At 33.0% G+C, this 12,537-nt stretch overlaps 1 protein-coding gene across 1 annotated transcript; it reads right to left on the bottom strand.

Annotated features, from left to right (window-relative positions):
- Positions 1-10,468: 10,468 nt before the first annotated feature.
- LOC127103229 (F-box protein At1g11270) lies at positions 10,469-11,560 on the bottom strand. Its single transcript, XM_051040495.1, has one exon. The coding sequence runs from the start codon at positions 11,558-11,560 to the stop codon at positions 10,469-10,471; it is 1,092 nt and encodes a 363-aa protein (XP_050896452.1).
- Between the last annotated feature and the right edge of the window lie 977 nt (positions 11,561-12,537).

Here is a 12,537-nt window from a genome sequence, read left to right as displayed (position 1 = left end):
ATCAATCTCCTCAAGGCCATATGCTTCTTATCCTGAAAACAAAGCTCAAACATAAGCACCAACCACTAGGACAAGGCCTAGGGTCAAAGAGGGAGAAATAATCCAAAACAGAACATGAAAATTGGCATGAATCAAGCTTAATCAATTAGGAACAATATCCAAGTTGTCTCATATCAATAGCATCAACCAAGTTCATTTCACAAAGCACATAAGGCAAAGCATGCAAGTTGGAAGCTCATAGAAACAACAGAATGAACAAATCCACATTAATTCCAAAATGGTTCAATAAATACCAAGAAAAATCATGGCTAAACAGAACACATCACATGATCATCCCACCAAAATTCAAGGCATTTGGACAATTAGAAGCATGGTAATCAAATTCATCAAGTCAAGGTAAGCACAAACAAGCTCAAAGAAGGCACAAATTGATACATCATCTTAGCACAAGCCTAAAACAGAATCTATACATGATAAAGACATCAAACCAAAGCCACAATGAACTTCAAAGTGTCTAGAAACAATGTGCAAAATTTCAAGTTCATAGGATACACAACCAGCATTTCAAAAATCATTGAAGTTAATGACTATTCAAAAGTCCACAAATGGTCAACCAGCAAGAAAAATACCAAACAAATCAGAAATGATTCCAAATATTCCACAAAAATTCATGATCAATCCTAACATCCAGAAGAAACATCATGCAAAAAATCACATCATTTGGCATTTATTTGGCATGGAAAAGAAAATCAACAAGTTGAGCAAGCAATGGTGTGACACACATTGTCACACCTACATTAACCAGATCATATCTCAACAACCAGAAATGCTAAAAATACAAACTCAATACCAAAAGGTCCCTAAAGATGTCTAGTTTAAACATGCCAAATTTCACATTCATTGGATCAACCATCCTTATTTCACAAAGAAAATGGCAAGAAAGGTACAAGATAGCATATGCATACACAAACCCTAGGCAAATTTAAATTCCAACCGAGCACAAATTCTGGAAAAATACTCATAAAATACTAGACATCATGAGGAACAACATGCAAAAATTCCCAGGTCATATGAACTCATTGAATCAACCCCAGGGCCTTGCTTCCATAGGAAATGCACTTGCTTGCTTGCACAACTGGATCTCTTGATCAGTCTTGACTACTTGCACTTGGGCATGGACAATGCAATGCTATGCAGTGGACAATGCTAATGTTAATGACCTAATATGAGAATGAATGTACAAAATGGGAGGTGCAAATTTGAGGTACTACACTAAGCCATGTATTGAGGAAAGTAAGGGATCTTTGAAACCCCTTGAGATCATGTACCACAAGGAAGGAACCAGACAACTTGCAAGTGAGATATCTCCATTTCTCTATGAAAATGTTGAGGTAACGCCATGGAGTTATAACACCACCACCCAGACAAGTGGAAGCACAAAAGAAATGGGGAATAGATCCAAAAAGGTTCCATCATGCGGAGAATCTAAGAAATAAGACTCATCAAATTGTCACACCGATTATGGAGAGCATGATGACCTCAACCTTTGGGTCGGGAAAGGTCGGTAGCAAATGAATCAAGCCAGGAAACTCATCCTCCACACTGGCAATCATTTGGTTGTTTCATTTTTATTTGTAATTCCCTTTGCATGTTAAACATTGGTTTGCTTTTAAGCATTACTATTTTCTTTTTATGGTAATATTAATGAAGTGATCATGCATTTTATGAATCAATCATGTCGTATTCACTAATTTTCCATTTATATCAAAAACTAAAAATATTTCTCCCATTCATTTTCTTTATCAAACTTTTGTTTAAACAAAGATTAGAGGGGGAATGATGAAAACAAAATACCCAAAATTGTTGACAAGTATACTTTCGAATAAAACTTTGTTGATGATGTAAGGCATTGTTTCACCTCCTAAACACCTAAGACATAAGGAAGATAATCCCGCATCAACCCCTTTGAGCCTAGAAGTTGGTATTTCTTTCTGAACAAAAAACCCTTAATTTGAAATAGGGGCAGGGTAGTTTTTTGGTTAATTTAGCTATGCATTCAAATTCCAAGAAAAAAGCATCTCATTTGAGGTTTAACCGCATCCTCTCTTCGCACACACCACGCAGTTTCGAAGAAGTAGTGAACATTCAAAAAGCTTACAGTGGTTGTTTCTCTTGAACCATCAAAACATGACAATCACAACCCTTTCAACAAAAATCAAGTGAACAAATGTCATACAAGTTGTTCCTAGAAATACAAAAAAAAAGAGAAATGCAAAAAAAATGGGAAAAAAGAAAGTCCGCTAACTCGAAAATCTAGAAAATGACTTAGGCAAAAATTAGGGCATATTGCTGGATCGAAAGCTTCAAAAGAAGTGGTCCAGGCAAAAATTAGGGATAAAAAAGAAAAGAGAAAAAAAATAGGTCATCAAAATCATCAACAAAAACAAATAAAAACAAAATAAGGTGATTTACATTTCAAGGAAATCTCATCTTGAATCTTCATCTTTACCTTTACATCTTTGAACCCTCTTGGAAGTTGGATGCATATGTTAAATTAACTGAGTGTATGATTGGAGATCATCAAGGAGAATGGGGTGGGTTAAAATTAAAATTTTGAGCCTTATATCCTTTGTTTCAAAAAACCATGAACCAAGTCATGTTACAACATGTAAAAGACTTAATTGAAGCAATGTTTATTTTGAAAGTGTATTATGGCAAGGTTGCATTAACCTGGCTCCTAGATATTTATTAATCATCTGTGTTGGTATCAAATTCCCACATCATATTTCACACTTTTAATAAACTAGTGATACATTTATTGTATATCACATCATTTCAATAATGACGTTGATTTCAAAACTCACATAAGAATTGCATAAAAATAACCATTTTTGAATAAACAGTTTTATTTGCAATTCAACGCTTAACATCAAGGAAGTTCTAACAATGAATAATCAGTGAGGAATTCAATCATTCATGGAGGACCTAATATGAGTCAAACCATCTAAAAACCATATTGACCAGGGGCAAGCAATCAAAATACACCTTGGTCATGGGCAAATCCCTCCAAGAGTCAGTTAGTCAAGAGCAAATCGCTTCAAGACTCAGATTGGGACAAGTAGCCAAAAGAGCACAGTGAAGTCTTCTCTCCAAAGGTCGGCCAACCAAAGAAAACCATTCCAAGAATTGGTTAGTCATGGAAAGCTTCTTCCAAGCTCTTAATGAGGTGAATCTCTTCAAAGACCCAACAAACTAGGGCAAAAGGGCAGGTCCTCTCCATACTTGGAAACTACTCAAGCAAGAATCCTGCAAAGCCTCAGTATCCGTTGAGTTCGAGATAAGTGTCGGGAAATCATGCTAGAATTACCTCCCATAAAGTAACCTTTTCCCTCAATAAACCTTGCTGCAAAGGAACCCTTCCTTCCAACCCACCACATGGGAATTGTTGGAAACTCTTAAGTCATTGCATAAATCATTGTCATACATTAGTCATGTTGTTTATCTCTAGCATCATGCCATGCATATTGTTGCATTAATATGGCATATTCCCATAGCATGGAGCCTTGAAAATCGAACATGAAAAATAAAGGTCCAACCTTGTTTGGCACCTCTCAAAGTCTAGTTCTTATTAGCACGCATACATGAATCGATCAATCGTTACATTTCATGAATCCTTGCATGTGTAGTATATATACAAGTGTGAGGCATCACACCAGTCAACCATAGCATTTCATGCATCAAACAAAATTCATAACAAAGCATATTAAATCATAAGCATAACACGAACCATGTTTTATTCGGCCATGAAGACAGTCGTTATCACTACATTCATCTACTATACGGTTTTCAAAGTGAATCTCGGCAGTAGATTCCCTAATTAATCTCGATATAAGATTTCCCAGTAAACCTTGACAGTAGGTATTTATTCTCAAAGTGAATCTCGGTAGTAGATCCCCTGGTTAATCTCGGAAGTATATTTTCCAGTAGACCTCGGTAGTAGGTATTTCTCTTAAAGTGAATCTCGGCAGTAGATTCCCTGGTTAATATTGGCAGTAGATTTTCTAGTAGACCTCGGCAATAGGTATTTCTCTCAAAGTGAATATCGAAAGTATATTCCCTGGTTACTCTCCATAGTAGATTTTCAAGTATACCTCGATGGTAGGTATTTCTCTCAAAGTGAATCTCGACAGTAGATTCCCTGGTTAATCTTCATAGTAGATTTTCCAATAAACCTTGTCAGTAGGTATTTCTCTCAAAGTGAATCTCGACAGTATATTTTCTGTTAATCTCGATAGAGTATTTCCCAGCAAACCTCGATAGAAGGTATTTTTCTTAGAGTGAATATCAGTAGAAGATTCCCTGGTAAATCTAAGTAGTAGATTTCCCAGCAAACCTCAACAGTAGGTATTTCTCTCAAAGTGAATCTTGGAAATAGGTTCTCTGCTAAATCTCGACAATAGATTTCCCAATAAACCTCGATAGAAGATATATTTCTCCAACAGAATCTCGGCAGTAGATTCCCTGGTAAATCTCGACAGTAGATTTCCCAGTAAACCTCGACATGAGGTATATGAATCCCAAAGTGAATCTCTACAGTAGATTCCATGTTAAATCACAGTAGTAAATTTCCTAGCAAACCTCGACAATAGGTATTTTCTCATAGTGAATCTCGGCAGTAGATTCCCTGGTTAATCTCGACAGTAGATTTTCCAATAGACCTCAGCAATAGGTATTTCTCTCAAAGTGAATCTCGACAATAGATTCCCTGGTTAATATCAGCAATAGATTTTCCAGTAGTCCTCGACAATAGGTATTTCTCTCAAAGTGAATCTCAATAGTAGATTCCCTGGTTAACCTCGACAGTAGATTTTCTAGCAGACCTAAACAGTAGGTATCTTTTCAGCAGAATCTCGGCAGTAGGTTTTCTGGTTAATCTCGATAGAAGATTTTCCAATAAACCCCGGTAGGAGGTATTTCCTAACAGAACCTTGGCAATAGGTATCTCCCAGCGAGTCTCGGCAGTAGACTCCCTAATGAGTTTCTTTTGAATCTTCTCCAGGGAACCTCGATAATAGTCTTCCCTAGTGGAACTCTTTTAGAAGATTTTATCTCAAAGAATGAACATCACTGGTCGATCATCCCACCAACAACATAATAGCATAAGCCTCAACCAAGATTCAACAACATCTCAAGAAAGTCCAATTTAATCCTCAATAAAATCAAGATTCAAGGGCTATTTTCAGAGAAGACTTAATGTAAGTGGCAAAAGCCTTTCAGAATTCAAGCCATGATGGTGTTGATCCCCAAGTCGAGTTTCTTCCCCAACTTGCTTATTGATACATCCCCTAATAAACTTTGGTGTAACAAAAATTTCTTCTTGGTTTCCCCAGTAGATATCTCCCCACAGAGTTCCCTCTGGAATTTTCTCCAGCAAGGCTGCATGAGCCCCCCAGACAAGCTTTAGCTCAATAGGATTCCTAGCATGATATCCCCACAAATGTTATCCTCAACAAGTCTATTTGAAGAGCTCTATAACATACAAGTGGCGTTATCCGTGATGTTAAGTATTCTTCAATGTTTTTTGGAGAATTATTTGTACGTCGTACTCTAACTTAATCTAACAATCCATAAGTATTTATTTTATTTTATTCTATAAAAACACGGTGAATGTTCCTAAATGGTTAAACAAAATATAAAAAATACATGAGGAATTAGTTCTATACAAAACAATGAATGTACCATAATGAGATATACTTACGTGCACCAAACTTGCATTAACCTTATGTCCAACCACCATTCTCCAACAATCATATCCTTTATATCTTTAGGAATCATAAAGAGTTCCTTTAACCCTTCTATCTCTGAATCTTGTTCTAGCAGAAGAGTAAACACCGCATCTTTGTTGTGTATAACATAACATAACATGTTGGAATATGATTCTTCATATGGAGCCAATAACCCGTTATGGATCTCTATACCGGTGGGACGGATGAACAACTTCCTTTTGTGCTTGCACCATGTACAATATTTATATAAGGAAACTAATCATTAAATCATCATCTTTATTTGTACACTATGGGATGGTTCCACTGATTCTCTACATCATAAAAAAAACACAGTAACACAAAACAAAATTAACACAATATATATCATACATTTAAGATAACACAATCTCACTCTCACATAGCACATATAACTCTTTTAATTCTTCCAATTCTTTCCTGCGAGTTTCCCGCTCCGCTTCTAACTTATTGTTAAATTCTTTCTTTTAAGTATCTATCTTCCTCTAAAGCTCTTCCAGTGTTTCTTTTTTGTATCTGGTCGATGTTTTTTATACGTACCAAAAACACTCTCAGGCCGATGCCATCTCCAACTGCACAGACACGCCAACCATGCTTCTTTGTTACAATTGCTTATACTAATATATCATGTCGTGATTCTGGAACAAAGGAACCTTCACGGGTTGAGTTAACCAATGAATCCTACACAAAATGATAAGACATATATTGTTTATCACCAAATGGATTTAAATAACACATAACATACGCACAACAAATCCTACTTACAATTTCTCAGCGACTATTCTTGACGAATCTGAACTGTACTCTTAATTTGGTCTTTGTCGATCTCTCTTCCTTTTCTCATGTCGTGATGGTGGAGATGGTTGTCAATCACGACTCATTGAGTCCTCGTCTCCTAATTATTTTTTTTCCAGCAATCATTATTTTCTCAAGTTTCTTGTATTCCCCACAAGACAATCTATGAGGGTATTTATTTTTAGACTTGCTCAACTTTCCTAATTCACTTTTAAATTGTTTTAAACATAGGAAAAATATTAACGTCCATGGTTGTATCCATAAAATTATCATAAAATACAACTCGTACTAACCATGAACTCCTTAGAACTACAAGACATCATAAACTTTTTCCAAATCTTCTTGTCAAGAAAAAGATATTTCACCCACATGCGCTCAATAATAGGCTTAGGCTTCGTAATGTAGTCACTAGTGAGTCGTAATTTAAAACTTCTACAAGTTGTACCAGCATAAGTGATCCCTTTTTTTTTTCAAATTCGGGTCATCACCAAACTCAAACTTAAATGACACATTTACATCAATAAGTATGCATTAGTGTTTATATAAAGTAATATCAAATCGATGGAAATTAAAATTAATATACCTGAATGTTTGTCCATATGCTATTTTTCATCGCAACGGCTACATCTTTCCAATCATCTAACAATATGATGACTTTGCTACGTCCAAGGAACGCAACATAACTCTTAAAAAGTGATGGATATAGACCATCAAGAATAATATAAGCAACATTAAACTTGATCGGAATTTTGACACCCGAGTTGCAGGCTTTTTTTTAATTTATCAATCATTGTGGCACCTCTTTGATGTTTTTTCCTGTTGTCCTACTATAGATTGAGATTTATTTGAACTTGTTTCATTTATATATGTAGCTTCTCGCTACTAGATGAAGACGAGGCCATCTGTCAAGACATAAAACAATCAACAAACATCATCAACAATAGGATCAACAATAGTATCATCAACAAACATCATCAACAATACCATCATCAACAAACATAATAAACATAAATAGTGGCATCAAGATATAAACATCATCAACAATAGAAGCATCAACAATAGGATCATCAACAAACATCATCAATAATATCATCATCGAAAAAAGAATCATCAACAATAGCATCAACAACAACAGTGGCATCAAGACACAAACACCATCAATAATATCAGCATCAACAATAGGATCATCAATAAACATCATCAACAATAGCATCATCAATAATAGAATCATCAACAAAAGCATCATCAACAATATCATCAACAATAACATCATCAACAAACATCTTCGACAAACATCGTCAACAATAACATCATTAAAAAACATCATCAATAACAACAGTGGCGTCAAGACACAAACATCATCAACAACAATAGTGACATCAAGACACAAACATCATCAATAATAACATCAACAACAATAAATACATAAACTCCAATGGAAAATGACAATATTATAGATGCATGAGGAAAAAGTTTACGTACCAGAAACGTGATGAATAAGTAAAAAATATTGTCAGAATCTTTATGTTCCTCCTCGACTGCTAAACCGAACGCTCGCCAAGAATAAAGAACACGATGTCAGCTCCTTCCATGATGGTACGAAAGCACGGACGTTGGTTTAAAATGTTGTTATTTCTTCAGGTTTGAAGATGGTGTTGTATGTTTCGTTAAAGTTGAAACTGGTTTTGTTTCGTTAGGGTTGAAAATTGTGTTGTTTGGTTGGAAATCATGTTGTTTCGTTAGAGGTTGTTTCTTGATGGAAATGAAAATATGGAACCGAAGAGACAAGTTAGCTAGTTCTATTTAAAGTGAGTAAAACATATCACTGCGGTTGTTAACCTAAACTGTTGTGATATATGATAAAATTTTATAAAAAAACGTCAGGTTTTAAACAATTAAAATCTTAAAAAATAAGAAAAACGATAATATAATAGTGTATTTAGACAAACATACTGATATATAATTTACATTAATGACATTTTATTAAAAAACACTAGATTTTAAGCAATTAAAAAATTTAAAAATAATGAAACTATATTATAACGGTGTATTTAGACAACCATGGTGATATAAATATACATTAATGACATTTTAAAAAACGGTAGGTTTAAGTAATTAATTTTTTTACTAAATAATAAAAATTATATTATAATAGTGTATTTTGATAACAATGGTGATATAAGTTTCTTTTTTTAAACAAAAATGAAAGGCGGTGATAAAATACTGAAGAAATGACGAATTGGCCAGCGCTGAGAATCGAACTCATGAAATGTCAACTGATATCACTACGGTTGTTTTAAAAAGTCGTGGTAATAAATAAACAATGTTTAAGTAAAAAATAAAAAATAAAAAATATATATAGACGCCTAAATTTAGAGATATCACCGAGGTCATTCGTAGAACCGTAGTAACAGTGGCGTCGTTGTATGTACTTTTTATAGTAGTAGTCGTAGCAGGTATGCACCTTCTCCATCATTTCTTTTCTTTTTCGGTTTACAATGTTATTGTTTTGAGAGTTTATGTTGATTCTAAGTTTGTAATCAATCCCTTTGATGGGCATTGAGCAAGAGGAAAAGAACCACTTATAGAATTTGCTATAAAACTCATAGGTAATATTGAGTTTGAGAATATGTGTTTTTTTAGCTTTTACGTGTTATTTTTAAGTTTTTGCTGTGTACTCAAGTCTCCATTGGAGCACCTGGATCTTTATCAATTCAAGCTATTTTATTGTCAGTTAGGTTATATCTATCATTATTTGCAATTATCAATTTATATTTTTTATGACTGTTGAAGGCGCACATACCGCTAAAACTCTTCTTGGTTTTATAAACTTGGAATGAGGTATTTATGTGAATGTATAAAGAATTCTTGTATTCTTTTTCAAGAGTATTTATCATAAGGTTGTTCTTTCTTTGTTACTTACATCATTTTATACACATTTTTAGCAATTACTTGATTTTGCACATTTTGAGTCAATGTGACGAATACTTAGCAGTATAATATAACCACCCTATGTTGCTTTTCAATTTTATTCATGTCTTATAGATTGTCACTAATACATTATATATTTCCTTGATAGTTAGTCATCTATTATGTTCTTTATAACATTTCAAATGTTTTTAAACTTAACTCCGTTGGCACCAGTATTTTATATGTTATCAAGAAATATTATAAAGTAAGATGATTTTCACTTGTGACTAACTATATCAAGGTTGATCATAATACTATTTTTATTATTTATTTAGACTTATGAAAAAGTTGTCACGGTATTAAGATCAGATGAGGAAGTAGTTATACTTAATATCTATTTGCCCTGAGCCTCTAAAACGTCGAGACTAATCCTGGTGAATAGTCCACTAGAGACTAAGGGTCATGCGTGCTATCTCATGACTATTCATATGAATATTCACATATCGATTAAGAGAAATTCATTTACACTTTATTTTAAAACTTAAATTTTTCAATTCAATCCTTATACGAAAGTAAAGAGTTTTTAGGTACTCATCATTTCTAAAAGGATATGCATCAATACTCGAAAGCAGGTTTTTAAACAATTAGGTCCAAAATAAAGAAAGTGCGATTGAGAAATATTCCATCTTTGACAACTAACAGACGAAGTAGGTGTTGTCCACATTTATCTATTTCTTATAACAATGTTTAAAATCTCATAATATAAGCGAAATGATCTTATGAATATGTCTGATGTAAGGATCATGAACCGTAAGTCATGTATGTCTCATAATATTAATGTTAATATTAATATAAAATATAAATAATTTGGAAATCTATGTTACAAAAATCTAAAAACTTAAGTATAGAGCTTTGCTCTCACTGGTCCTAGATTAGATTAGGTTAGAGCCAACCCTAATGAACTACTTTAACAAAAGAGATATACTTGGTACAAACTCATAAATCCAAAAATATTCATTCTCTAAAATATCAATTTGAAATTGGCGAAGAGCGTTTCCATGATGATCATAGGACATGAGCACTTGTCCAACCTCTCCCATAAGAATTTCTTCACCATTATTCCAAGGACCAAAAATAGTAAACGTTGAACTAAATGGACCAATGTTATACTTCTTGGACCACCCGTTTTGTTCCGTAATCCAAATTTCCAACAAAATCCTAGTAGAAAATCTATGTTGCACCACATATCCAAGAGAATCCTTTATGGCAGCAACGTCATCGCAGAAAAATGATTCGAGATATCTTGAATATGGAGCTTGAAGTTGCTGAAACTGGTTATTGTGAAAGTCATAGCAGAGAATATTTGCAGCATTATATCGATGAGACGCGGTAATCCAATGATAAACACCATCAACAAGAGTGTTGTATCTCGGAGGTTCTTGACGAGTAACCATAATAACAGGAGGATGGTTCCTGATAAGTGTCCAAGATTTAGTGTTTATGTCATAAACTTCTGCTGATAAAAGATATAGCATCTTCGTCCTCCCGTCATTGGTAGAGATATTGAGTTTAACAACTTTGAAATCATCGTTAACAGCGCCAAAACCGTACATAGATTCGTCGATGTAACGGTTCCCGAGCGAAGGAGCGGGAGGAATAAAGTGAACCTCATTAGTGGTTGGATTCCACATGATCAACTCATTATGATAAGTAGTGTATGGATAAATACCTTTGAGACAGAAAACACCGTTGCAACTTCCATAGAATTGGATTGTTGCTACGTTGTTTGAAAACACTGATTTAATGGGCATTGGTTTTTCATTGTCTCTGTCACATAAGAGAAACTTGATGTAGGGTCTTTTGTGAAGAACTAGAAGACTACTGTTCTCTTGAATCTGTAATTTGCTTCTTCCAGTAACAAAGGAGTGGCTTGAGATGAGAATGTTCCATGATTTTTTAACACATCTGAATCTCATCAATGATTTTGCAGGTAGTTGCCACAGTATCTCTATCTCCAAGTCTTCTCCTAAACTGATATTATCTGTGGCACACATTTTTTTTTCTATTTTGAATAGACTGTGTTTAGATAAGATCAGAGAAAGAAGCAGAATAAGGTATAAATAGTACACTTAAAAAAACAAACCCGTGGAAAAAAGAATCGTAAACATACTCAAATTGATTCGGAGATCAAATAAAAGTTTTAAACTTGATCAACAAAATTTTAGAGAATTTTAGTTTAGTGATATCCTTAATTTTAGAAAACTCTAGTTTATTAACATGTAGCATAAAGATATATTTAATTTTAATAGTTGATTAATAAAATGATATTTAAAGTAGAGAAATCGGAAAGAAAAAAATACAAAAATAATAGTTGATTTATTTTAAAATCAAATGAAAACTAATCCACTTTAAAACTGCAATATTAAATGTGAATATTAAAAGATATTTATCGAAATATATTTAAACGGTAATATTAAATATTTGAGATTAATTGTTATGTACGGTAAGTGAAAACAGTTTTATATTGTGAAAACATCACATTCATCCGTCTGTATTATTTTTTAAATTTTTAAAATAAAAGTCAAATTTTTTAAATAAATTAGTGATAGTGATTAATTAACCGTGTAAAAAATCTTTATAATGTCGGTGTATATCAATTAAATTCTAAATATTTTGATATCATAGAAATTTATTGAAATCAAATTTTAATTAATTTAAGTCAAAACATTAATGTTATAAATATATTTTTGCTGAAAATTATGCGATAAAAAAATTAGTTAATGTTATTCTTTAAAAAAATCAAAATTTAAAACAATTAATGTTTTGATTTAAATTAATTAAAATTTGATTTCTAACATTAATTTTTATAGAAATCAGCAAAATTTTAGAAATCCAAATAGTATTGTAACATTGAAATCAAATTAATTAAAATTTTACAATAATTTTTGCCAAAACATTAATTTTAGAAATCAAAATAAAGCCAAGTTATGTAGTATATAATAAATTGAGTTATATATTTTAAATAAATGTT

This window comes from Lathyrus oleraceus, chromosome 7, assembly GCF_024323335.1.
Source record: "Lathyrus oleraceus cultivar Zhongwan6 chromosome 7, CAAS_Psat_ZW6_1.0, whole genome shotgun sequence".
NCBI lineage: Eukaryota > Viridiplantae > Streptophyta > Magnoliopsida > Fabales > Fabaceae > Lathyrus > Lathyrus oleraceus.
This window is presented reverse-complemented; position numbering and strand designations above follow the sequence as displayed.

Excerpts from the sequence above, each read along its gene's own strand:
- LOC127103229 (XM_051040495.1), bottom strand. The coding sequence starts at position 11,560 with ATGTGTGCCACAGATAATATCAGTTTAGGAGAAGACTTGGAGATAGAG.